This window comes from Phragmites australis, chromosome 7 (assembly GCF_958298935.1).
Source record: "Phragmites australis chromosome 7, lpPhrAust1.1, whole genome shotgun sequence".
NCBI lineage: Eukaryota > Viridiplantae > Streptophyta > Magnoliopsida > Poales > Poaceae > Phragmites > Phragmites australis.
Genome location: NC_084927.1, coordinates 33,935,552 through 33,963,006, shown reverse-complemented (window position 1 = coordinate 33,963,006; position 27,455 = coordinate 33,935,552). Strand labels below are relative to the sequence as shown.

General features: G+C 41.3%; 3 protein-coding genes across 5 annotated transcripts; 2 read left to right on the top strand and 1 right to left on the bottom strand.

The window, feature by feature from the left end:
* Positions 1-1,911: 1,911 nt before the first annotated feature.
* Positions 1,912-2,757, bottom strand: LOC133924918 (xyloglucan endotransglucosylase protein 1-like). The gene is made up of 2 exons (XM_062370657.1): positions 2,558-2,757; positions 1,912-2,457 (listed from the first exon to the last, which is right to left on the bottom strand). Exons 1-2 carry the CDS (start codon positions 2,755-2,757, stop codon positions 2,073-2,075), a joined length of 585 nt encoding a protein of 194 aa, XP_062226641.1. The 3' UTR covers positions 1,912-2,072.
* Positions 2,758-7,814: 5,057 nt separating this feature from the next.
* LOC133924917 (xyloglucan endotransglucosylase/hydrolase protein 24-like) lies at positions 7,815-9,114 on the top strand. Its single transcript, XM_062370656.1, has 3 exons — positions 7,815-8,184; positions 8,283-8,482; positions 8,578-9,114. The coding sequence occupies exons 1-3, from the start codon at positions 7,900-7,902 to the stop codon at positions 8,936-8,938; spliced, it is 846 nt and encodes a 281-aa protein (XP_062226640.1). The 5' UTR covers positions 7,815-7,899; the 3' UTR covers positions 8,939-9,114.
* A 4,944-nt stretch (positions 9,115-14,058) lies between these two features.
* Positions 14,059-25,112, top strand: LOC133924915 (villin-4-like). Of its 3 annotated transcripts, XM_062370652.1 has the most exons (22): positions 14,059-14,176; positions 15,007-15,106; positions 17,555-17,623; positions 17,737-17,979; positions 18,061-18,238; positions 18,319-18,451; positions 18,604-18,766; positions 19,096-19,246; positions 19,338-19,438; positions 19,698-19,853; positions 20,597-20,665; positions 20,733-20,801; positions 20,899-21,036; positions 21,143-21,271; positions 22,080-22,227; positions 22,356-22,366; positions 22,460-22,600; positions 22,691-22,816; positions 22,970-23,035; positions 23,927-24,242; positions 24,351-24,517; positions 24,604-25,112. In XM_062370652.1, the coding sequence occupies exons 1-22, from the start codon at positions 14,121-14,123 to the stop codon at positions 24,715-24,717; spliced, it is 2,844 nt and encodes a 947-aa protein (XP_062226636.1). In that variant the 5' UTR covers positions 14,059-14,120; the 3' UTR covers positions 24,718-25,112. The 3 variants fall into 3 exon arrangements, with proteins under 3 accessions (XP_062226636.1, XP_062226637.1, XP_062226638.1); XM_062370653.1 differs by lacking the exon at positions 22,356-22,366 and having other exon boundaries at positions 22,521-22,600; XM_062370654.1 differs by lacking the exons at positions 24,351-24,517; positions 24,604-25,112 and having other exon boundaries at positions 23,958-24,191.
* The last annotated feature ends 2,343 nt before the right edge of the window (positions 25,113-27,455 follow it).

Genomic DNA, 27,455 nt, shown 5'->3' with positions numbered 1-27,455 from the left:
AAATGTTCAATAAAGACTATCCCTAAAAAAGCGATCGATGAAAGAGAATGCTACCCTAAATTCGTTCATGTCAGAAAAATGTTCAATAAAGACTATCCTAAAAAAGCGACCGATGAGAGAGAATAATACCTAAATTTGTTCATGTCAGAAAAAAGTTCAATAGGTTCAATAAAAGACTGTCCTTAAAATAGTTAAGGATACTTGTCACCATTTTTCACTAGGGTACGGCCTCGTCGTCGGTTTGGTTCCTCGAAAATGACACATTTTTAGAAAAAAATGACACATGAGCAGCAACTTGCTATTAATACTACTTCCTCGAGTAAGTACTAGTATAAAAACACTCCACCTGAGTACTACTTTGACCCTAATAAGTACTAGTATAAAAATATAATAACGTTATAATATTATTAAACTATTTTTCAAAATAAATCTAGCTATATCATTCAAAGATTCAACCAAAATATTTAAAAATATTGATGATCAACCTTTAAACATGTTGATTACACGAACAAAAAACAATACTCTTTTTTTGGGTGAGGAAGTGGTTGTTAGGATACTTTCAATGCTAGTTTATTAGATATTAATTAAGTATCCACCTAAGAAAAAGATGATGTAATAAGTAATTTAAAGATGAAAGAGGATGAGCTTATTTCTTTAAAAGAAACTAGTTTTTTATAATCCTGTGAGACAATAAATTATTTTAAAAAGATTTGAAACTAGCAAGACACATGCACGCATTAGAAACTTATTTTTAACATTAATTTTTTACTATCTCTTCTGTTAGACATCACTAAGAAACAAAGTGTTAGAAATGACCTTACCACACGTTTGGTGATGAGAATCGTCAGATGGTTACTTCGAGATTACAGAGATGTGCAGGAGTGTTCAGTAGTTAGTTAGCATATTTCGAAACACGAGCAGAGCACATGCAAGTTGTTGTTTTTTGTTTCGTTTTATTTTAAAACAGCTGGAAAAACGCGAAGCCTGCCATGGTCTGATAACATGGTCAAGTTAGCCACACAAAAAATGTCAAAGATGAGAATTAATTTCTCTATGCGAAATCAAATAGTAGATTCTGCCTAAATGATTTCGACCATCTGAATCAAATCTCACCAAATTTAATACGCATCACAATCGCATCAAATTAGTTCAACTAATAAGACTAATTTTTTCAAATTAAATAAAATTTAAAAAAATTAGTGCAATTGATTGAACTAAAGAGTGTCGGAAGGTATCTTTATGTTAATTAATTTACACCTCTAAATTTGACCGTAGTGAAATGAATGCATTAGCTAGATCTCCTACATGGTCTCACCAACACACGATCCTTAAAAAGAAATGTTCAATCGCAATGCTCTGATTCCAGCTGGTCGGTGGACGGTGTGCCGGCGCGCGTGTTCAAGAACCACGATTCCTCCCGCGTGCCGTACCTCGGCGGGCAGGCGATGAGGGTGCACGCGAGCCTGTGGAACGGCGAGAGCTGGGCAACACAGGGCGGGCGGGTGAAGACCAACTGGTCCGCCGCGTCGTACGGGGGACGGGGCCAGCGCGAGCGTCATGCCGGCGGGCGCCGACGGCGGCACATCCTCCAGCTGCCCGTCGACCAGCACAGCTGATGGCTCACCGGTTAACGTTACACAGGAGTGTGTGTGTGTGTGTGTGACAGTTCTATACTTGGTACTCAGAACGGAAATGGTGGATTTCTGAAGAAATCCTGTTGTAACCGTGTAATGCATGCAGAAGCAGAGTTGATGTCAATGATACAGTTTGATTTTTCGGAACAATGTGAAACTATTGATGGTTTTACATGACGAATAAATTCTAAACAGAACACCATTAATTCTGCCAGAGAAGTCTTGATACAGCTGATGATCCGAGGAGGAGAAGAAGAAGTAAACCCGGCGGGGGCAGGGGGGCAGGCAGGAGACCAAATCACCAATCTAATAAAGAATCGAAATTGCACCTGTTTCTTCAGATGTACAAAAATAATCATTGGATCGAAACTCAGCAATCCATCGATCCCCTCTCAATTGGCAACCAAGCAGCGCCCGATGAATGAACGCGTGATGACCTCATTGCAAGTAGCACTCTTTGGGGAAGTCCGTCTCGTTGAACCTCTTGTGGTCGGAGCAGTAGTCGTAGATCATGTAGTTGTCTTTTGCCAATTGCAGGTCGGCTAGCTCCCGCTGGTCCAGGTCGAAGCGCGTGGAGTCCTTGGGCTCGTCGCCGCGCCACGCCACTCCGGGCGACGGCTGGCACCAGGTGACGTTGTAGTTGCGGTAGTAGGAGACGAAGGGCGCCCGCGACCCGTCGGTCTTGATGCGCCCGCCCTCCGTCGCCCAGTCCTCCGCGTCCCACAGGCTGCCGTGCATGCGCTGCTGCTGCCGCGTCGGGAACGGCACGCCCTGGTCCTGGTAGTTCTTGAACGCACGGATAACTTTTCCGTCCACTCTATTCCTGCAAATGCATGCATGCCCTGATCGAGTCACAAAACGAACGAGTTGAACAGTTGAGTTTATTGTTTAGGATGGGACCTGGGTCTTCTTGGGGTACTCACAAGATGTACTTGGGGTTCCACTCGATGGTGTAGGTGTGGTAGTCGGCGGTGGGGTCGAACCAGAGGCGGAACTGCTGCTCCCGGCCGCCGACGCCGTTGGCGAATATGTTGGTGTGGAGCGTGTAGGGCTGGCCGGTGACGTTGCCGAGGAACTCCAGGTCGATCTCGTCGTGGTACTGCCATGACCCTTCCGAGATCATCTGCGGTACGCACTCACGCATATCAAAAGATTACACGTGTCAAAAGTCAACAACGAACCCGGCGTACACCGGCAGCCATGCATCTCCGATAGTAAGTTTTGATTTGTCGGTTTTTTAGAGTTGGAGAGTTGATTTCTTTTAATTGTTGATTCTTTTGGATATTTAATTGTTTAACTCTTTTTGAGCTTTGGATATGATATAGGAGACTATGAAACAAGAGTTTTGATTTACTTTTTTATTTGAGTGCTTTAGGTTTGATATGAGAATTGTCCACACTCAAATTTGAAAAAAATCTTGTTTATGCTTTTTATCGACATGATAAGATGGTTGTCATGTCCCATCCACCAGTTAATCTGGTGATAACTGCACGATCGAGAGAACTTCTCCAAATGGATATTATTGATCTTTTTTGGGTTCGTTCGGCGGGTGAGAAGTGATATGTACTTGTCATTGTTGATGATTTCTTTTACTACTCTTAAGTCTTCTTTTTTTAGTAAAGATAAAGTGTTTTTATACTTTTAGAGCTTGACTTTGAGATTGTTCAAGTAAAACCATGGTGCATTGAAAACAATTCATATTGATATTAACACTGAGTTCAAGAACCATCTTTTTTATGCTTTCTATCTTGAATATAGTATTGAGCATCAATTTTCTGTCTCACGCGTTACTCAGCAGGATGGCATGTTTGAGAGCAAGAATTGTACTTTAGTGGAGATAGTTAGAACGATGCTCGATGAGTATATGACTCCTACAAAGTTTTGGATAGAGGCTATTAGCATAACTTGTTATATCTCTAATATGATTTTCTTGCACTCGATTTTGAATTTAACTTCTTATAAGTTACACTTTGAGAGGAATTCGAATGTTTCATATTTGAGAGTTTTTGGTTATCGATGTTTTATTCTGAAGCATGACAATTTTGACAAATTCGAGTTGCGTTCTTCCGATGGATTTTTTTGGGGTATTCCCTTTATGGTTATTCTTGTAGAGTTTATAATTTTGACACTAACACCATCATAGAATCCTGTGATGTGATTTTTTATTAATCAACCCCGTGTGCTAGTTCTACTTTTGAGTGTGCAAGTGACCAATAGATTGGCGAAAGCATCTTCGTAGATGACGACCTTCCAGCTCTCGGTGATGATGAGGATGATGCACTACTTCCTTCCATCACACATGTTCCAAAGCTAGCTCCTGCTTCTTCTATACCGGCAGATGGTCCTACAATATCTACTTTTACTTTAGTTGTTTTCGAGCCCGCACCAGCGGTGGTTGAGGAGTGGGGTCATCTCGCAGCGCGAAGCCTCTCAACATAGTCAGTGGCGACACCCTACATAGATGATGATCGTTGACCTCAATGAAAGGGTAATGAGATACTGTGAGCATGAAATTTGAAATGTTGATTATGGGTGAGCTCAACTTCTTCTTTGGACTGCAAATCAAGTAATGCAAGTAAGGTATATTCGTCCACCACACAAAGTACATCAAGAATTTGCTGAAGAAATTTGATATGAGCGATGCAAAGCCCCTGACGACACCGATGGCTACCTCGACCGTGCTTGATTCGGATGAAAATGATGAGAAAGTAGACCAGCGAGAGTACATCAGCATGATTGGTTCCCTCCTATACCTAACGGCAACTCCACTTCGTTATCTCATTTGTGTGTCCGCTTTCAAGCGTCACCAAGAACATCTCACCACCAAGCGGTGAAGGGCATATTGAGGTAGCTCATGATAGAACCTTAGAGAAACATGTGTTCATTATGTCGCAAATACACTACTTGACTTGATCATGTGAAAATTTGATGATTTGTGTAAATTTAAATAATATTAAGAAATCAAGTTTCTTGTGCAAAATATAATCTAATACGGTTGTCTTGAAGCCTCAAGGTATTTTTCATACCAGACGCATGATACATTACTTGATAAGAGGAAATTTGAGGATAAAAAAAACAAAGAAATGTGACTTAATATTACATCTTTGTTTATTTGCGATTGAAGTTTATTAGTTCTTAATACTTGTATTTCCTCGGCACGAGTGTATGCTTATGTGGTGGTCATTTTTAATATGATTCGGTTATATGAACTTAAATGCGCTAATAATTCTTCCGTTTAGCTTGTCTAGTTTTATGTTCTTATGACACTATATCTTGTTGCGTCTTTGTGCGTTTGTGAGCTCTATATTCTACTTTTCATAGCACTTTGATGTTTCCAGAATTTACAAATGCTTTGTGGTATACTTATACAAGTTCATTAGGATCGCATATTCATGCATTGCATGGTGTTTTGTCTTTAATGTTTGTAGTGTCAAAGGGGGAGAAATATATGCACTAAGCTATGAAGAATAATCTTGCATGATAAAAGGGGGAGAAAATATGTGAAAAATGTGCATTTGTCAAGAGGGAGCATTTATGTTTTTTATTGGGATTTTGAGGTTTTTGACGTGTCGTTACCTCTCTTAGAGTTTTTGCAATCTTCTTATACCAAGTGATATTTTTTTACTTCTCGAGTTTTTTTTGTCACTTTGATGAGCTTCTCTTATTGGATTTCTTTAAACTAAAATATTTATACTTTAAGGGTTTTCTATGCACTTATCAGAGGGAAGATTGAGAAAACAAGTGGAAATATGCATCGGTTTATATGTGATGAGTGACTGACAAGTGTGTTAATTTTGTTTGATGATTTTTGGATTGTAAATGCATGTAGATGTACTGAAATTATAATCATAGTTAACTAAAGTTGCAGAGAAAATTGAGCTGCATGTTTGTCTCTGGGTCTAGAAAAATATACATGTCGAACGGTCCAGCGTTCAAACAGAGTACAAGCCGAAGTATTTTAAGCCGAAGGAAAAACTTGAAGTACACACCGAATATCCGGCGTTGTGCATCAGTCAACACGTGAGCTTTTCTTGTAGAGAGGTTGCAAATCGGTTCTGGTGGACTTATATGTGCCGGATGGTTTGGGGATTAAGAAATATAAGTGCCAGACTAATTTTTCCAGAGATGATTAAGGATCACGGACTATTTCTTGCAGAAGAGAATTTCGGACAGAGGGGTTTGCTGAGTTTTACACGCCGAATGGTCTGGCACTCAGGAGGAGTGTGCGTCGGATCATCCGGTGGTCACAATTTTTCTGAGATGTGCTTTGAACTGATGTATATACATGTCTATTTGGACTAACTGCAGGTGGAGTTATATGTTATTAGAGATGTATGTTTGCTTGTCTTATGTTGTGTAGACGATGGATGCAACTTTACGGTCGACGGACAAGCATGGTGCTTGATGCCGGACAATCGAGGAGGTTGAGCGGAGTCAAAAGTGATCCTAGCTGTCCATATAAAGGTGAAGCAAAGTATAAGAAAATGGATGAAGACGACGTGTTGACAAAGTCAAGAGAAGGGAATGCCGGTACAAGTGACAAGGTGGCTCAAGGGATCAAGAGTGAGAGAGACTTACCGGTGATCAAGATCACAAAAACGGAGTGCACGGGTCGACATCGGAATGCTTGCTTAAGGTCAAACAAGTGGCAATGAGTCATGTTTTGTGAAGCGTGCAAGGGGTTTCGCGGTTTGGCCTCAAAACCGTGAGAAGGATAGAAGTGCACATGTCATCATCGTGAAACTTGCATTGAGGTGAAGCTAAGTTATGAAGGCATTAAGGTCGTTCGATGGATGGAGGAAAAAATAGACCAAAATACTCTTAATGATATGTTTTAGAAACAAGCTAAGTGTATTATTAGAAAGGGGTATTTGTGAACAAGCTAGTAAACTTAGAGGTTAAAAAAACTAAGCTATAGATAGAGGGGTGGCTAGTTGAGCCATTTAAATCAGGCACTTGAGCCCCTTGAGTCATTTATGTAAGAACTTTGTGTTAAGGTTTTAGAGGAGATGAAGATGAGTGCTTAGCTTATTTATTAAATGAGAGCTGTGCTCGATTTTTTTTAATCCGCTTAAAATAGGACTGACCTCTGCAAGAAATAAAATTAGTGTTTACTCTTATGCTTGTATTCACATCATTCTAATTTTTCTCTATTGGTTTCTCTGTAAATTTGCAAATTTTTCTCTTTTTCGTTGTATTTTTGTTTCGGATGTTGAGCTGAAATTTTTTGTCTTGGGAAATTATTCTTATGGGTGCCAGAGACATAAAATTCATATACATATGTATACAAGTGGGTCTTGAATTCTCCTACCTTTAGATCATCAACTTGAAGAATTTCTTCTATCAGTGATCATTTCTTTGCTTCGAGGGTTTCTTTTCTCAAATTGTTATCTTTGGTAGCGATGATCCGTGAGATAAGTTTCAATAGAACTTAGAGTTCATAAACATCCACGAGAGCTATGTGTTTTTTTATATTTCTTTAGCAACTTGATTTTCTCCGATTTTACTTTCGTTATTAGTTTTTGAGGTATGTTAAGTGATAAAAGGAAAAAAAATCTTCTATTTAAAAGAAATCGATAAAATACCTATTCATTTTCTTCTAATTACCATTCTTCATCCTACACCACCTGTCAATTACAACTGATACATCCCTGTAAACCTATGAAACTCGAAACCCACATGACCGTATCGACAAGAATTTCCCCACCCCTACCCCACAAAAAAGGGTACTACTAGGAGTTGATCCGATATTCCGATCAGTCTAGCTCCGTCGCATTTTGGCCACGCGTGAAATCTGCTCGCGGCTTACAGTTGGCAGCCGTGCCGCGTAGCATTCAATCGGGTGGCTGCGTCCGGGCGTCTGGCATTCAGCTGCACGACACTGCGAAAGGAACACGATCCGAATTCAGAAAAACCGCGTGTCCCTTTGTCATGTCCCCGCGTTTGTTTTCTCACCAAAGAAAGTACGGTGTCCCAGCGTCGTCTCACGTAGTCGCGCTCGCACAGCCACCGGCACAGCAGCCCCGCTGTCCTCCGCGCATCGCCAGCCCGACTCCCGGAACCAGACGCGAACATGCGCCTCGCCGCTGCGCTCCGCACTGTCTGTGCTATGCTGCGGCCTCGATCAATTCATTCCATCCTCCCAACCGCTCGCCCCCCGGACTCTATATAAGCCTCGGCCACACACCGGTCACTACAACACCATCGATCTCTCTCACCTTGCAACTCTCTCTGGACAAGCCGGTGCAAGACCTGAGCAACGGCGATGGCTTTCAGTTTTAGCTCTAGGGCTTGCGTGCTGGTGCTGCTTCTTGGGCTCTGCGTTGGCGTGCCGGCGTTGGCGGCGGCGGGGAGGATCGACGACGGCCTGGAGGTGACGTGGGGCAACGGACGCGGTAGCGTCTCTCCCGACGGCCAGGTCCTGACGCTGTCGCTGGACCACACCTCCGGCTCGGGGTTCCGCTGCAAGGACACGTACCTCTTCGCGCGCGTCGACCTGCAGATCAAGCTCATCCCCAACAACTCCGCGGGCACGGTCACCACTTGCTACGTAAGACACCCAGCCTTCTCGATTGCTCTTGCTCGCACCTTTTGGCAATGCACAATCTTTGGTTCAAGCTGACGATGGGTTTCTGAATGTTTGCGCAGTTCATGTCGGAGGGGCCATGGGAGGTCCACGACGAGATCGACCTCGAGTTCCTGGGCAACGTGACCGGCCAGCCGTACACGCTCCACACCAACGTCTTCGCCAACGGCACCGGCGGCAAAGAGCAGCAGTTCCACCTCTGGTTCGACCCGACCACCGACTTCCACACCTACTCCATCGAGTGGACTGAGCAGCACGTCGTGTAAGTACCAGCAGCAGAATCCCATCGACGAACCTCTCCTGACCGATCCGATTCACCCATGGACACCGAGCTGACAATTGACTGTGCGCATGCAGCGTGCTCGTGGACGGGACGCCGATCCGGGAGTTCAAGAACCACGCGGGCCAGGGCGTGCCGTACCCGTCGTCGCAGCGGATGCGGCTGTACGGGAGCCTGTGGGACGCCGAGGACTGGGCCACGCAGGGCGGCCTCGTCAAGACGGACTGGTCGCAGGCGCCGTTCGTGGCGCAGTACCGCAACTTCACCGCCGCGGACGCCTCGCCGGCGGCGGCCGTGGGGTCCGGGTACGGCCAGGCGATGGACGCGACGGCGCAGCAGGCGATGAAGTGGGCGCGGGACAACTACATGGTGTACGACTACTGCACGGACACCAAGAGGTTCCCGCAGGGCTACCCGCCCGAGTGCTACATGGCGTAGAGACCAACCAAACGTCGATGCGCTTTGATTGCAAAGTCGATTAGAGTCGTAGGACAGATTATACGTATAGCATTGGCCTCTTTCATTTTTATACCGATCCATTCTTTTATGTAACAGAACATATATACATGTGTATGTAATACTGTTGCTCATTTGATTGCACAAGATTCGTGAAAGCAGTGGTTTGTACTCGAGCAAGTTCAGTAGTGTGGTCATTGCAGCACCAATAGAACAAGTTCAGTAACTGCACTAAAAGCGAATCCTGACCGGCAACGTTACTAGACCACTGGCGCAAAACGCGGATGTGTGCTGACGAGACTGGGCGGGTGTGTTTGGTTTTATGAATTTGTCGTGTCTTGCTGGATACGTATAATTTTGAAATGAGTTCTGTTTGGTGGTTGTATTGGTGGATGCAGTACATCTGTTTATATAGTCGTATCTATTTATTAGTGTCACAAAATTATCTTTATACGAGTAATTAATCATAATATCAACTTTTACTTTCGCTTGTGCGGTCTTATATTCGGTCAATAGTATCTTTTACACTATACTTTTTTTCAAATATTTTTATAACTATTTCAATAATATTTTGAATTTTGAGAACGATGCAACATAATTTTTTTTAACATATCGCTTGTTGAAAGTGCAATAGATTTATTTTTCAAAATCTATCGTCTGTTGGATAAGTGACAATAGCCTCTTTTCTCAATTGTTTCAAACGGACATCTATTTTTATAATTTTTATTTTTTAAATATAAAAATTAAAAAGCTCCCGTGCCATGCCACACCGTGCCATACTCGGGCGGTCGGGCCGAAACGATCCCATCGGCCTCAACAATATGTAGGATTTTTTTATTTCTTTATTTTTAAATTTCGGGATTGGCAAATGTATACTCAAATTTGTGCATCTATACTCCTGTCGCCCCGTCCAATCGGAGACAAGAAATCTCGAAGAGGTCGAGCCGGTGGAGTGACCATGACCAAGGCGCTCTGGGAAGTAGCAAAACGGACTCGCGAGGAGCACACGGCTGAGCGATGCGCCGGTGGAGATGTGTACATCGGCGGTGGCCATGCGTGGCGGTGTGTATCAGCGCGGCTTCACGCGGCGCAGGTTGGTTTGGGCGCGGGCAACGGCACTCTCATCCTGTGCAGACCCCTGCGCATTTGAGGGAGAGCGATGTGAGAGACAGAGAGGCAATGGCTTCGGTTGGTTTGGCGTCGCGTCCTTGGTGGAGGGACCGAAGGGGATGAGGATCCTCTAACATTGTACCGTTGCTGACATGTGAGGTTGAATTCACGTGTTAGCGACAAAATTATTGTGATATTAACATCAGAGGATTCGGATCCGGATGACTGCTCTTTTCTTTTGTTGTTCTGATCTGCTCGAGAAGAATAATCGGGGAAAAGGGCAGGGAGTAGGTAGCAGTGCCGATGCATGCATGTATGCATGAGAGAAGATCGATGTGCTATCCGGATTCCTTCCCAGATGTGGTCGCGTAATTTCAGCTGGGGATACAAGGAGGTGGACCTACTCCATCGTCTGGAATCCAGGCCAGATCTTGTAAGCCCGTCTTTATTCTTCTGCACTACACTGCTGAATACTGAACTGTTCAAGTTTGTGACGTGTCAGAGCGTTGCACGTTGCTGAAAACATTGAGCTGAGTTTCAGGATCCTGGTCGACAACATGGCGATGCGGCAGTTCAAGAACCACTGGGACGCCGGCGTCCCCTTCCCGTTGAGGCTTTACGGCGTCCTCTGGAACACCGACGACTGGGCGACGCAGGGCGAGCGCGTCAAGACTGGACTGGTCGCAGGCGCCGTTCGTCGCCTACTTCCGGAACTACCACGCCTACGGCTGCGAGCCGAGCCGGTACTCGTTGGTGTGCGGCCAGGACCCGTTCGGCGGCGACTGGTTCGACGGCGGAGCGGGACTCGACGACATGAAGCAGCAGCAGCAGCAGCAGCAGCAGCTGAGGGAGGCGCAGGACAAGTACACGATTTACAACTACTGCAGTGACTCCAAGAGGTTCCCAGATGGCTACCCCAGCGAGTGTGGGTTGCCGTAGAGTAGAAGCGAATCAAGCGATCGATTCGATCGGCATCGGCATGTGAGGGTGCAGATTACCGGAACGCGTGTTGGAAAGATTGTTTCATTTTTTTCGTTGTCTCTTGCGGAAGGAAATCAAGAATATAAAGTTGCAACCGCCGTATGCATGCGTCGACAACAGCAGCTACACGGAGCATGCTGTCGCTGTACAACTCACGTTGCCGCTCCTGCTGCGTATGCTACAGCAGCCGTATGCATGACTGTTGTTCGGATGAGCTTTTAGATGCTTTACCACGTAATTTGACATACTTTGATATATTCTTTTTTCACATGTGGCATTTTCGATGCTGTTTGTACTTCATTCTGATTGATAAAGTGATTACAAAATAGTAAGGATGCCAATAATTCTAACAAGTTCTTCGCCATTGAATCGATGACCATACGCTCGAGCACCTTGGCATTTCGAGAAATATACAGAGCAAGATCAAGCAGACTCTGGTAGCCATATACTCCAGTCATGTGAACCACCTTCAGATCATTGTGCGGCCTCTGGGGGCAGCATGTCCTCCAGTTGCGGGATGCTTTCTCCCTCGTCATGGTATCCCATCAGCGTTTAATTAAAAAACAACACATGTTATGGTAGGTAATAATTAAATTGTCTTCACCACGATGATTATTTCATCTGGAGTTTTTTTAGTGATTGGACAAACGTGGAATTCAGGTACAAAAAGATAACATAGCCCACAAAGCACAAATCAGGCCGAGGAATCATGCACCTGCTATAAAAAAAAACTCAATACACACACGAATCAGGCCCATGAAGGGAAACCAGTTAGCCCAAAAACTAATCAGCCCAAGGCAGAGCACGAATCATATAGCAAATCTGGCGGCCTCAAACTCGACTGAAATCACTAAATAAAATAGCTAGCTGTTGTAGAACAATTGCTTAATAAAAAAGCATCAGTCCATCCCCTCCGTTGAGATGGAACCGATTCAAAGCCAAACCAACGGTTAATGGAATTTCTTTCCACTTCAAAAAAAAAAAAAAAAAGGAAGCCAAACCAACGGTGGTGTTTACATCTTTAGAGCATTTAACACGAGTGTTTAGAGGAGATGCTTATAGAGTTTTTTTTAACTATACTAGCACATGTGCTTAGACCGAAGATAATGTACTTACTTAAATACCACTATTTATATTAGTGCTAATAAGACAGTTAACTATTAGTAAGCACATGTAACATTTGTTTGTATTGAAAATTATAATTTTTATGTAGATATTTAATACTCTATTTTCTTAAACACATAGCTATAAATATATAGCATTGTTCATGCTCTGGTACCAAAAATGCTTATATGCATGCACCAACATAAAAACACATCTCTCCGATGCAAACACTTTTCATATTTAATTGCTTGCTTGGTGTAATTTTTTTTTATGTTAGTTACATGTACAGTGTTTGACGAGTCATCTTCGCTACCGGGGTTACAAAACCGTTTAGGCACGAAAACAGAGATCCGGGGGTAATTGAAAAATCACGGTTATCGTGATAATTGCTCGAAATTCGGCAATAATTTGCTTAAAATTCACTCGGTCAAATTTAAAATTCGGCGAGAATTTGGACCGAATCGACCAAACGGTAACCACTCGGTTTGCTACGGTTACCGAGCGTATTTGTCGATTTATCGAGCATATTTTCCGCATTTTTTGCATTGTCGTTAATTGCTTGAATTCGTCGGTAACCATTCAGTTTTAGCGATTTATCGAGTGATTTTCTTAAATTTCAGTGAAGTTAAAAAAAAAACCAAAAAAAACTTAGTCTTGTAAAATCAATAACTAATTCATCCGAGCTTTAAATCAAGTGAAACAAATTTTTTGGTTTTCTTGTAACATGATCTATATGATTAACATATTTATACTCATAAAAAGTTGAATATTTTTTTATGAGAAAAATATATTTGCTAAACCAAGTTAACTGCATACATTACTTTTTGTTAATCTAAGAATCATGAAACTAATTCTTTTAGTCTTCTTACATGATACTATGTCTTTTAAAAATACTTGAACATATGAAATAGCTATTGTTACATGTAGGATTGTGTAAATTTGTTACAACTAGATTAATTCATAATAAATCATCACACCTCCAAAATTAGTGAAACCACTTTTATTTATACTATGCTTTATGTAGAAAAAATAATGGTAAACATGAAAAAGTTAATTACAATACTGTTTCTTAACATATTCACACTATACTGGTGAACTTTGTAAAAATTATGGAGAAATTAATAAAACTTTAAATAAAGTAAAACTAATTTTAAAGATATTTTTAAAATACTCTGTAAAAAAATATGTGTTTACATGTTAAGCTTTTTTTTAAAAATAGAAGTTAATAAATGAGCTGCACGTTTTAACTTTTTTCTTTTTTTTCAAACTTTCTCCTTATAGAATATGATGCAAACGACATTATTTTTGAAAAAAAAATCACAGAAGGTTTTAGAATTGTCTTCAGTTTTTAAATTTTTTTGATTTTTTTGATTTTTTTAAATAAAATTTAAAAATTGATCGGTTTCTATTATCGGCGTGGAACGGTAAGCACGGTTATCATGATTTTCGAACGGTAACCATCGGAAAGTTGAACCTATCGCAGTAACGGTCTATAAGTTGAACCTGATCGCTACACACTAAACATTTTACTCATCCTAGTGACAATAAAAACTGGTTTTATTTTAGTATAAGTACCTCTCGATGCAACTCCCCTCCAGATGGCCTGAAGCGGCCGGAGGGAAAGGAGGCATGCGTACTCTGCTCGCGCTTTACCTTTTCTTTCTCCCGAACCCGTTTTTCGCGGATAGTCATCCACTTCGCCCCCTCCCCTCACCTCTCTCCGGATGGTTCTCTCACCCAAGAATTCCCCAACTCCGTCGACAAGAACAACACACGAGCCTAAGGGAGCAAAGCTGGTCAGAATCCGTCCTCCTTTTTTTTTGGCCTTTCAATGCGGTTTTCTATAACCCCTTCGAATTCGGCTTTCACGCTGTGCTAACACGAGCGGTCGTTTTTGTTTCTTGTTTGCAGCAGAATGTTGGCATTCCTTTGATACGAGATCAGGAAGGGTTCTTTAGCTACATCCACTATGTCAGTTTCGATGAAGGATTTGGACCCGGCCTTCCGCGGAGCTGGCCAAAAGGAGTATCCTTTCGCTTGCTTCCCTGACTGCATTATAGCATTTCTTCATGGCCTGGCAACAAAGATCTCATTGAAATGCATTTTGAGACCATAGGATAATTCTCTTAGACAAATACAAGTGTACATGCCAGTTGTTTGTAACACAGTAACAGCAAGCGGCTTATTAGTGTGGGTGATGGTTATTTTGAGAAATATAGAGAACTTACACACACTGGTTATTCTCGGCAAACAATAGACACAGGTTTATGTGTTTTTGTATTTTGGTTTCATTAATGAAACTAGAAGCTATGCTTCCTTTCTAAAAAAAAAACTGTTTGTAAGTTAACCTGTTAAGTAGCACTTAGTTGTTTTTTCATTGATCTTGCGTAGTGATTGCCGCTTGCTATGCCTGATTGTTCTTTGATATGCTGCTAAAAGTTTCACATGATAGTGGATCACCAATAACGTTTCGAAAATGATGTACAGTACGTGTAATAGGTATTCTAATGTCTTCAACTTCTGTATATGCCAGTAGCCATAAGTTTTTATGATTAAATGTATAATACAGTGGAACTGTCACTGAAATGAACTATAAAACTATCATGATGTTATTGTTCAGCTCTACAAGGGGCGAAAATTAGTCATTGTATTAGAGGGTGAGTGAACTAAACAGAATTTGTTTTGAAGACCAAACTAAACAGAAATAGCGATTTAGTTGAAGTAAAGGTCGAGCAAACACTGATGCTAACCTTTCAAAGTTACTCTTCATCATTTACCTAGACTTGTACCCCCTGCACTCTTGTTGTTCGTAAGAGTCCCTTGTACATGCATTGTAATCCTTAATTTGATTTTAGTGGTCTGGAGATATGGCGTATAGAGAATTTTAAGCCAGTTCCTGTGCCGACACCTTCATATGGAAAATTTTACATTGGTGATTCATATATCATCTTGAAGGTATGAAAGTACTAATGCCTTGGTACGCATGTCTGTTTTTCTGTTGGAAGATTATTGGTGCATCATATATAATTGCGAATGGTAAAAGATTTGGTCCAGCTTGAAACAAAAGTTTAGAGGCCCTGATAAATCTGTGAAAAAATATTTTCTTTGTTTTCTTTGTCTATTTCTCATTATTATATCATATGATGAATCCCTTAATCACATGAGACAATTCCCTATATGCCATCGAAAGTTGTCAAAATCCTCGATCTACCACAAAAAAATTCTCGTCCCTCATGTGCCACTACTTGAAATTGTCCTTACCCTGTATGCCACTTCTGTCATAACGCTATTGTTAATTCTAATGGCACACAGGGGATGAAAAAACTAAATTTCTCTTTCCCTGTGTGTCACTTGTAGTGCAAATAGCCCTATTAGGTTATGATTGTGATTTTAGTGATTAATGACAATATAGTCAATAGGACTAACATGTTTATCAAAAATATATGTTAGTAGGTCTCATGGATACAATATATAAAGAAGCTACCGCAATCGGGATAAAATTTGGTTGAATTGAAGAAGTCCTAGAAGATTTGTTCTCACCAGATGGTCCGGTGTACTGAATGCTATAATCATCGGAGTATTCTCAGCAGAGGAGAAAGAAGGCACTGGATAGTTCGGTGTTAAGACCCGTGTACTCACCGGAGTGTTTTTGCTTATAAGGTAAAGTGGAACAACCCACCGGATGATCTGGTGATCAGCGGAAGATATACACTAGAGTTATTCTTGTAGAGAGAGTTACAAGTGCTGAAGAGTGGTGGTTAGTTGACCGGATAATACGGTGTTTGGCTTGTGCACAATGGATGATCTCACCGGGGCATTCCTACCAGAGAGGATGCAACTGTTGAAAAAGAAGAAGGATGAAGTCACCGGATAGTCCGGTGATCATAGAGATAGTTGCATCGGAGTATTTCTAGGAAAAAGAAGAGAAAGTTTAACTCACTGGATGGTCCGGTGTGAATGAAATGAACACCGAATGAATGCACCAGAACATTTTACACAGAGAGGCTGCAAATGTGCGGTTTGGCTCAGGATAACTCACCGGATGGTCTGTTGATGAAGAGATGCACACCGGAGACTTCACTGGAGCAATTTACACGGAGAAGGTGCAAAGAGTCGGATGGCTCAAGATACCTCACTGGAAGGTCTGGTGATGGATTTGAGTATACACCTGAGAATACGGTGTTCAGAAGAAGTTTGAGTGGAGTTCTAACGGCTAGTATCCACTGATGTACACACCCGTGATGGTCCGGCGTTTATACTACTGTTGTCACCGGATCATCCGGTGTTCACAGTAAAGTTGAGCCGTTGGAGCAACGGCTACTCCGCAGGTTTGAGGCTACAAATACCCCTTCACTCAGTCATTTGAAGGGGCTGGAGTCCAGAGAAGTCCATATACATATGAGAAGATATTCAAGTTATCAAAGTGCTTAAATTGATCATCCAAGACGATTAAACACAAGATTAGTAAGTGATTAGTGCTTATAAATTTAGAGAGAGTGTTGCTAGGTGATTGCTGCCTAGAGAGTGAATCAAGAAATGATCTAACTTTGTACCGAGAGGTACGTCGGCACCTTGGAGTCTTGGTGACTCGCCGGCAACTTGTTGACCTTCCGACTTGGTGTGGAGCGGCGGCAAGACACATGTACGGGGACGCGGAGACCCTAAATCAAGCTCTGAAGTGATCACGGCGGCAAGGGACCAAAAGAGAAGCTTGTGGTTAGGCCTTGCCTTGGTGGCTCATCCAGGTTGAGGTCTTGTCTTTGTGACTTGGTGGTTCAATAGCCGTGATCGGGTGTCGACCGGGAGCATATTCTTGGTGGAGCTCCAACATGGACTAGGGATGTCATTTATACCATAGATACCACGGGAAAAATCCTTATGTCAAGTTTGCTCTCTCTACTTTATTTATGTTTCCGCATTTATTTACTTGCAATTTACCTTCTTAGATTGGTTGCAAACGCTTTGATCGGTAGAGTAGACACACTAGATAAATCTAGAGCATATTTAAATAAAAATTGAGATAGATTTATCTTGTGAAGTCTTTGGAGCTAAATAGTTTCTAAGTGTCCTAATTCACTTTCCTCTTAGGACGTTACCGATCCTCACACCACTGCTGTCAGCTCCATTATAACGGCAATGGTACACAGGGGAAGGAAAATTTCAAGTAGTGGCACATGAGGGACAAGAAAATTTTCGATGGCAAATTGAGGATTTCGAAAATTTTCAATGACATACTAGGAATTATCTCTAATCATATTGGTGCATGATATGCTTCACTGTCCATACCGAGATATCATTTATGTCAAAAACTTGTCATCATGATAGCTCAGTTTGTTTATGGTTGATCTCAGTGATTGCATAACGTTTAGTTCTCTGAATATTTATTCCTCATGTTCCCTACAGACAACAGCGTTAAAAAATGGTTCCTTTCGCCATGACATCCATTATTGGCTTGGTAAAGATACTAGTCAGGTAGCTTCTCAAACCATTTGACAGTGCATCACTTGATTTTGTATTAAGGGTACTGAACAGTTTTTGTTGTTAACTAATAGCTATCCGGAAATGCCAAATATTTTTCTTGGTAGGATGAGGCTGGAACTGCTGCAATTTTAACTGTGGAGCTTGATGCTGCCCTTGGAGGGCGTGCTGTCCAGTACCGGGAATTTCAAGGCAATGAAACTGAAAAGTTTCTCTCATTATTTAGACCTTGTATCATGCCACAACCAGGAGGGGTAGCTTCTGGGTTCAACCACGTAGAAGTTAATGAGCAGGAGCATGTTACTCGCTTATATGTGTGCAGAGGAAAGCATGTTGTTCATGTTAAAGAGGCAAGCTATCAAAATCGCTATCTTTTTTTTCCTGTTTAAGGTTTGCCCATTTCTTGATTCTGCTTTCTATTTACAAACCAGGTTCCTTTTGCTCGTTCATCCCTTAATCACGACGACATATTTATTTTGGATACCGAGTCCAAAATTTACCAATTCAATGGATCCAACTCATGCATTCAAGAGAGAGCAAAAGCCCTTGAAATTGTGCAGTATATCAAAGATACATTCCATGAGGGCAAGTGTGAAGTTGCAGCTGTTGGTAAGCAACTATGTTAATGTGCCTTCAATATCGAAACCACAATTACGAAGATGATATGATAATTTGGAGTTTTCTCTTAGAGGATGGAAAGTTGATGGCTGATGCCGAAGCTGGTGAATTTTGGGGTTTGTTTGGTGGATTTGCGCCGCTTCCAAGGAAGACATCTTCAGAGGATAATGCGGAAGACAGAGAAATCGTTATCAAATTGCTATGGTAATCCACTATCATTATTCCCATATCCACAACACTTCAGTGTTAGTTGTCAAAGAGAATAAATTATTTGCTATATAAATGATGCCATCTATTTGATTAATTTCCTCTTGAAATTATGATTTTTACTGAGTCAAATTTATTTTATTCTTCAGTTTTAACCAAGGAAAGATGGAGAACACTAGTTTTGAATCCCTGGCTCATGAATTACTTCAGTCAAACAAATGCTATTTGCTAGACTGTGGTGCTGACATGTATGTTTGGATGGGCAGAAGTACTTCTTTGCAAGAGAGAAAGGCTGCAAGTGAAGCCGCCGAGGTATCTTCCTCTTAGCGTAAATTGCTTCTGTTTGTTCATTATATCCATACAAAAATATTGTACATGCTTGACGTCTCTAATGATTAGAATATGCAGGAGTAACTTGGATATACTAATATACCATCTTTCTGACTCTAGTTATTTTTCACTCTCAAAAAGAAAAAAACCTGGCCATTTATTGTTGTAATCACTGCTCAGCAAAAGTAACACCTTGTTAACATATCATAATGATTATTTTTGAAAAAAGTAATCTTTCTAGTTGGATGCTCAAAACATATTCATGTTTATTCTGTCTTGGTGCGTTCTTAGTTTCTTTTACTTCTATACAGAAACTTCTCATTGATGGTAGCCAAACAAAATCACATGTTATCAAAGTGATTGAAGGATTTGAAACAGTCATGTTCAAGTCAAAATTTAGTGAGTGGCCAGCAACACCTGAACTGAAACTGTCATCTGAGGATGGAAGAGGCAAAGTTGCAGGTTATTTTCTACAATTTTGTCTGTTCGAATTGAACACATTGCCAGAAGGTTATCCAAATGCCACAGCTTTACGTATCATCCGTTGTTTCAGCTCTCCTCAAAAGTCAAGGATTAGATGTTAAGGGCTTGATGAAAGCTGCACCTGTAAAAGAAGAACCCCAGCCCTATATTGATTGCACTGGTCATTTACAGGTATTATTCCTGAAAACTATTATGGATTTTTTTTAATGAGTTGCTAGGTATCTTTTGAAGATTCCATTCTAGCCTCCCAAACGCACTCATGAAAAATAAATGGAAACTTCAATTTACCATTGATCTTATCTACTCCCATCTCCTTTGAAGCCTGCCTTCCAACCCAAGTTTATACACCAAATTTTATTTCATAGCATTCATCCATTTTCTTTTGGTGTAAGTTTGTTGGTGAATTATTTTCCTTTATTTTTGGCATCAGGTCTGGCGTGTCAATGGAAATGACAAGACTCTTCTGTCACACCCTGATCAATCAAAATTTTACAATGGAGATTGCTACATTTTTCAATACACATATACTGGAGATGACAAGGAGGAATGTCTTATTGGAACTTGGTTTGGGAAGAAGAGTGTTGAGGTAATATCTGGGGACAAAATCAGCTCTAGTTATGACCCTCAGGAATTTAAATTCACATAAACTTCTAGGACGTAGGTGCTAGGCACTAATAGAATAATCTGTTGTGAAATTGTTTGTAAGAACTAAAAGGAGCTCAGCAATCTTAAGCTTGTTGGCTTTCCTCTTCTGAATTGATCAGTCAACAGAGATTCTGTCATGGGCAGCCTGACCCGGAGGTGTCAGCAGCCAGGGTCAAGGCTGCCGCCTCCCTGTCCATGGCCCGAGAGGAGGGGTGGCCAGCATAGGGTGCGGCCGCACCCTGCCCTCCTCCGCAAGCTGGTCCCGCTGGCGAGTATATCTTTACTATATAAAACACGAGTTGGTTCCCGCGTCACCTCTTTCCCTACTCTTCTCCCATCTAATAAAAACCCCTAAAATTCGAATAATTTACTCACTTTTGTTATCCATCCTTGTCCTCCAACATTCCCACCTCGTTACTGGCTACGGATATAAGACATGTTTTACTGAGGAAAATAAATGAAGAAATTAGGAGGGAAATTAGCGGATAATCTCTTTCTTTTTCGGATCCCATCTAAAATCAAACTATAACATCACTCCCGACGTATTCGTTCGGAGGCGTTCTCATGGCTCATCCACATCTCCATACCTTGAGTTTGTGATTGATGTTACTACATCTTTTTTTTTTAATTTATGTGTTCTCGATGCAAAGTTTTTGCTTATGGATTGATCTTAATTGCTTTCAGGAGGAGAGGGTGTCAGCAATGTCACTGGCTAGCAAGATGGTTCAGGCTGCAAAGTTCCAGGCTGTCCAGGTAATCAAATGATTTTCTATATATTAAATTATATGTTAATCTCTAATTTATTCTTGCTTACACACAGGCTCGCCTTTATGAAGGGAAAGAACCACTTCAGTTCTTTGTCATATTTCAGAGTTTTCAAGTATTTAAGGTTTGCAACTTAACAGTCTATATCCTTGAGCTGACCTGACTTTGATTTGAAAGTTACATCGTTACATCTCTTTTTCTGTCTGATTTTTCAAATATAGGGTGGTCTTAGCTCTGGATACAAGAATTTTGTTGCTCAAAATGGTATTGACGATGATACTTACTCTGAAGCTGGGCTTGCTCTATTCCGTATTCAAGGCTCAGGATCAGAAAACATGCAAGCACTTCAAGTAGATGCAGTATGTTCAGAGTCACACTTCTGTTTGTAAAGATATATGTGAGAGCATAATTCTTATCTTCGACTCTTCGTAATCAGCTGCTTCATATATATCATCTTTTCATTAGGTGGCTTCATCGTTAAATTCGTCTTATTGTTACATTCTACACAATGGAAACACTGTGTTCACATGGACTGGTAACCTTACGACCTCACTGGATCATGATTTGGTTGAGAGGCAGCTTGATGTAATTAAGGTGTGAATATTCTTCCTTATTGCGGAATATAATTCAAACTATTTTTTGTACTTTATTGCGGAAAATATAATTAAGGTGTGAATATTGCCCTGATTAACACTGCAAAGGGTTTTTCATATTTGTGCACAAAATGTAGTTTGAATAATTGGGCTTGTTAGTCTGTCATGACCCATGAAGAAATGCCCAAGGGCAACATGAGCTTATATCTGCATTATATATTATTTATGTGCCCTAACTGCCAAAGAAACAGAATAAATTCACATGTTTTTTTAATTTCTATGTGTGAGGATATAATTCTTATAGTTATATGTGGTTATTGGTATTGGGGCCGGACACGATAATTCTATTTTTTTTAAATAAAAAAAAAACTAGACCAACCTAGGAGGAACTAGGTGGTTTTGCATTAAGGCATTAAGAAGAAATAAGCACCCAAAATCGAGTTGAAAAGGACTCAAGCCTAGGTGGTGGGGGTGTACAAAAAATTAGCCAAGCACATCAATGGAGGACAAATCTATTTGATTGATTTATTGTCCCTGACAAATGTTTAGTGTGTATGATCTATGGAGTGTCTTCTAGTATGTTCTTGATGTATTGGGTGTCTTTTTTTGGGTGCATAAGTGTTCATTGGGTCCAGATCAGATGGCAAGGAAATGATTATTGGACAATTGTACCCCTCCCCTATTCTCTTCAGCCTCCTCACCATCACAGTGGATTTGAATGATGTTATTCGGTTTTTAATGGATTTGACTTTGGTATACGTATCCCTTATTCTAACGTTTTCTTCGTGCTTCTGTTTTTTATTATACAGCCAAATTTACCTTCCAGGTCACAAAAAGAGGGGAGAGAAACAGACCAATTCTGGGAACTATTGGGTGGTAAATCCAAGTATTCAAACCAAAAAGTAGGAAGAGAGCGTGAAAGTGACCCTCATCTTTTCTCATGCATCCTATCCAAAGGTAATCGGAAATAAGACCTTATTTGACTTTTCTAAGGATCTCCTCAGTGAATCTACTAGTCAACATTGGTTGACACTTCTGTTCCTTCTCTATTTGGCTACCAATGTTGCCGTTGGGCGGTCATGAAGGCAACATAAAGGTAAGAAAAACAAACATGTGGAGGATTCGTTGATAAGTGTGTTCCTCGTCTCATGTCTAATACCAACCCTTCTTTCAAAATATGCTTGATCAGGTCAAAGAAATACATCACTTTACTCAGGATGATCTGATGACAGAGGATATTTTCGTGCTAGATTGCCGCTCGGATGTATTTGTTTGGGTTGGCCAGGAGGTGGATGCCAAAGTGAAATCACAAGCTATGGATATTGGGGAGGTAATAATTAAGTTTGCTCTGTATATCATAATTGGAATTCGAAATTTTGCATTTGATCTCTTACTTTGTTTCTCGCTACCACTTTACCAGAAATTTCTTGTGCTTGATTTCCTTATGGAAAATCTCTCCCGAGAAACACCAATATTCAGAGTTTCAGAAGGTTGTGAACCACAGTTTTTTACCAGGTTCTTCAACTGGGACTCAACAAAATCACTGGTAAGTAGTTGATATGGATTACACCTGCTTGCTGTGTATTTGACAACAGTTACTATCCTATGTGTGATTAGTGCATGTGATTAACACCTAAGAATACCACATATTTTAGTTTTGATATTAAATGCATCACATTCACTTTTGTTTTTGTTGCAGATGCATGGCAGTTCATACCAGAGGAAGCTTGCCATTGTAAAGGGTGGAGCAACTCCATCATCGGATGTAAGTATCAATCGAATCATCTTCTAATATTTGGTGAATCTCAGTACTTCTTTTTTATTGGCTCATTACCTCTAAACAGCCCTTTTATTCATGAAGAGTGTCTTAGTCTGTATCTCTCTATGTTTATAGATAATCTTTCTTTCTTCGGTATTCATACTTAGTTGTTCTTATATGCACACGACCATTCGACTTCAGGTCTTCAGCATTTATGGAACTATTACTATCATCTGTATAAATGAGCATAAAGCCCTAAACACCATGCTGACCATAAAGTTAAGATAGGAACTACAAAGTTGATAAAAGCAGCATTTGAGTGGAAACAATGGTTGATGTTTCATTTTTCTTGTTCAGTTGCATGGCTGTATGCTCAGTACACTACAATCGCACGTTTTCAATTTTTCCTTGTTCAGATGTATTTAATAATTTTAGGTGCCACCAATTGTAGTATTCAACTACAAATCCACAAATGGTTCGAACGACAGAATCTCAAGTATTCATTTAATGTTATTTTGCTTCGATGCCTGGTCGAGTTACATGCCTCCAATGTTTTCTTGTGATTACCTGTACCATACAAATCCATTGCTTGTGAACTTGGTAATAACCAAAAACAAATCTCTGACATATCTAAAAATAATTCTCTTACTGACACTCTCCTGTAAATCAAACACTGACCTAGATGAGAAATCAAGAGAGGATATGGGGTTGTCGCACATGCAATTGTGCTGACTGCCGAGCCTCTGTTTATATAGAGTTGTCGGGCGGTAAACAGTACCGCAACCAACAACAAGATTACAGCTAGTTTGTTACAACAACTCAATCTATACTTTGTTCAGCCGTATCTATCTACAAGTACAGAAAAGACTCGGTTGTTTAACATCTCCATTTTGTCAGAAACCAAAACGACGAACACTGGCATTTTCAGGAAGAAGTACGGGACAAGATAAATCTCAGCGTCCGAGAAGCATGTCTACCAGTCCAGAACGTCCTCGTGTTCGAGGAAAATCTCCAGCCTTCACTGCATTAACTTCTGCCTTTGAGAACCCAAGTACCAGGAACCTTTCCACTCCTCCGCCTGCTATCAGAAAGCTTTTCCCAAAATCTGGAGCTCCTGATCAGTCAAAGCGGTCCCCCAAACTATCAGCTATCAGTGCTCTCACCAGTTCTTTTGAAGGTCCCATGAAAAGTATAATACCAAAGTCGGTAAAAGGTACAAAGAATGCAACTCTTTGTGTTTCAATTCTGCCAGTACATGGAGAGCAAGTATTCCAGTATCTTACCTTTCTCCTCTCTCTTTTTTTTTTTTTGCAAAATTAAGCGAGCCCTGAGCAAGAGAAGGCAATACAGGAGGAAGGTGCCACGAGCGATGGTGATGTAAAAGAAAATGAGCAAGAAGGTGATGAAGGGCGCACGATCTACCCATATGAACGTCTGATAACCACAGCTGAAGATCCTACCCCCGACATCGATGTGACCAAGCGAGAGGTGAGCAATTGATCCTCCACTTCTCATTCGCATACTGACTAGAGTTGTTGGATGATCATGACATGTAGTGTATTAACTGATTCCAGGCCTACTTATCGTCAGCCGAGTTCAGAGAGAAGTTCGGCATGGCAAGGGTGGCATTCAACAAGCTTCCCAAGTGGAAGCAGAGCAAATTGAAGTCTGATCTCAAGCTCTTTTAGCTTGCGCTTTGTCGCTGTAGTCGTCTTGGCTCCTGAAGACAGCAACCATTTCAGGGGACATCAATTTTCGTGCCTGGAGTTCTTCCTAGTCTGAGCCCATTCTTTTGCTAGCTCCACTTGTTCGTTCAGTAAATAGGTTCCGGGATCTGTTTCCTTTTTCTCTAGTTGATTCAGAGCTCATACAGGTTTTGTTGTGGGGCTCTCATTCGATCATGTATCGCTTCTATTTTTGGTTTGGACGAGCGTATCTGTACCGGGCAGCAAAGATGCACACGATTGAGATAGTTGGTAGTAGTCTGGCGCAATGGCGCCGAGAATGTACAGCAGCAGATTGACGAACCTGCAGAGTGTCCTCACATGTTCTATTTCTTACGTCAATAAAGCTATACAATTTCCTGCCGAACCAGTGCTACGCGCAGGCACTTGCCCCTGCTGCTCAGAGTGCAGGCGAGCTGCACGGTCCACATCCACGGGCCACAGCCATCGACTCGGCGCGGATTGCCGCCAGGAACCACTCGACACGACGCACGGATGGGGCCAAATCGCATGCGGGGTTGGGCGCGCAGTGCACACAAGGCCAGGGACCTCGCCTGCGCGTGGCCGCGTGGGAAGGATCCACCCATTGGATGGTCAGGCACGCGACGTGAGGAGGCAATCTGTCAACGGCTCGACAGCCCCAATGCTGCCGCGCGTGGATGTGCGGATTGCTACTTGCGAGAGGGGATGGAGCAGAGCTGGCGTCGCCTCCCGTGCGCGCGCGACTTCTGCTCGTGTGTGTAGTAGGCGTTGGCCGCGCGCGGATTCCATCCGAATCCTAAAGCAACCCCCCCTGCATCCTATGACCCAGCAAAGACATGTAGAACCGGTTGCCGCTTCCCTAAACGGGCAGCCAAATCGATTTGAAGCCATCTTCACAAAAATGGAGAAAAAAGGGATTTTGTTTGTCTGGTACAGTGCGAAGGCTGCAACTATGCGATTTGTCTGGCCTAGTGCAGGATGAAGCATTGCTGTATAATCTGAATCGATGAAGGTGTATCATTTCCTCAACTCAAACTTGCGAGTTGGACAGGAAGCCGTTTTTCTCTAGAGGAAAAAAGAGAGAAAACCGTGGTAAATGATGTAATTATTACAATACCACATACTAATTAAACAATAATTTTAAATGAATAACACGCAGAAGACACAATATATAGTCCAATATCACTTCATTTTATTGATAATTTCAATACAACACATGATTTCATATATAACATATGAACCTCTCCTCTTCTTATATTAGAAGAGAAGTGACATATTTTTATATGGATAAATATTATGTGACTAAGTTTCTTGTTAGTTACGAGTCATGCTCTCGTACGTCTAATTTAGGTTTTTTAAGTGTTCACATTAATAGCTGCTATGATATAACATATATTACTACAGTAAATGCTTTTCTTATCATTCCAAGAGTTCGGATCCGTTTCTTTTATGGAACAGTTTGGATGCGACTTCTTGGGGTTTAGTTCGAAATCATGAAGTAATTCCTTCCTTCAAACACCCCCGCTACTCGTTTCATCCAACTTATACACACTTCAAACCAACCCTGAAAGTAGTAGAGCAGTCCACCAATCACTCGGTACACGCTCAGAAATGTGCATATCAGATTGTCGGTGTAACCGTAGCCGTAACTCGCGCAATTGGATGTTTGTTTTCGAACTAGCGTGCGTGTCAAACTTTAGCACGTACTAGTACTTTTACCTAACCCTGATGGAATGGAGTGGGCCGTGACATATAGCACGTGGCACAAGGTTAGGTCGCGGTCTCCGGGCAGAGCAATTGCAGTCTCGGACGGTGTGGGTGTCGATCAGGTCAAATCCCATGGCCAAGCCAAGCACCCACGCGCGTCTCTCGGCCCACAGGTGTTCGACTTGCGTGTCGCAACGAGGCATATCGTGGCTCGGCTATTGAAGGATGGGTGTCCGGTGTCCCTGTTGCTTTGCGCCGTGTTCCGGTGCGAAGGGTGTGTGTGTTTGTTTCACCGCACTAGGTTTTGTAGTATCGTATAATCAGATTGGAGACAGTTATATTTGTTAAAAATAGTGTTTATTTAGTTATATATGTTTAGATATGTTAAGTTAATTTTTTATTTAGTTGATAAAATTTGAGATATATAAGCGAATGTAAGAGTTAAAATTATAATTGGTTATTTGTATTAAGATGATTTCGTGATATTGACAAAAGACTCACATATATGAGTGAATAAAAAGTCTGTATCCGTTAGAATAAGCGTATGTTTGTTTTAGTTGAAGATTGTGAATACTAATTTATAGATCTTGGATTGTAAGAAGCTGTATCTTAAAAAATTATATTAAAAAATTAGATGGTTGAATTGTTATAATCTGTATAAATTGATAGAAATCAGATTGGTAGATTGTTACCGTATAAGAGTTGAATTATTACAAGCTAGATTATGATGAGTATATTTTTGTTTTAGCTTGTAGATTGTAAATCACAATTCATAATATTTAGCTGAAACAAATAAAACTGAGATAGTATATTTACCCTCGCCGAACCAAACTGCAAAAGTAGACGCAAACAACGAAATAAGCTTCTTTTGAATTTTAAGCATACGCTGTATCAGAATGAAAGAGATGCGGAACCAAACCAAACACAGCCTAGCTCGACGAGCAGAGCAGAGCGCCAGACCGGCTGACCCGGCTGCCGAGCCTCGCAAAGGCACATCCAAAACGCAGGAAGTT

Bases quoted from the DNA above. Each gene is read 5' to 3' on its own strand.
- LOC133924918 (XM_062370657.1), bottom strand. From the start codon at position 2,757: ATGATCTCGGAAGGGTCATGGCAGTACCACGACGAGATCGACCTGGAG. The intron at 2,458-2,557 runs GTGAGTACCCCA...ATGCATTTGCAG, and splicing joins TGGAACCCCAAGTACATCTT to GAATAGAGTGGACGGAAAAG.
- LOC133924917 (XM_062370656.1), top strand. From the start codon at position 7,900: ATGGCTTTCAGTTTTAGCTCTAGGGCTTGCGTGCTGGTGCTGCTTCTT. The intron at 8,185-8,282 runs GTAAGACACCCA...ATGTTTGCGCAG, and splicing joins GCACGGTCACCACTTGCTAC to TTCATGTCGGAGGGGCCATG. The intron at 8,483-8,577 runs GTAAGTACCAGC...GTGCGCATGCAG, and splicing joins TGGACTGAGCAGCACGTCGT to CGTGCTCGTGGACGGGACGC.
- LOC133924915 (XM_062370652.1), top strand. From the start codon at position 14,121: ATGTCAGTTTCGATGAAGGATTTGGACCCGGCCTTCCGCGGAGCTGGC. The intron at 17,624-17,736 runs GTAGCTTCTCAA...TTTTCTTGGTAG, and splicing joins TTGGTAAAGATACTAGTCAG to GATGAGGCTGGAACTGCTGC. The intron at 22,601-22,690 runs GTAATAATTAAG...CCACTTTACCAG, and splicing joins AAGCTATGGATATTGGGGAG to AAATTTCTTGTGCTTGATTT.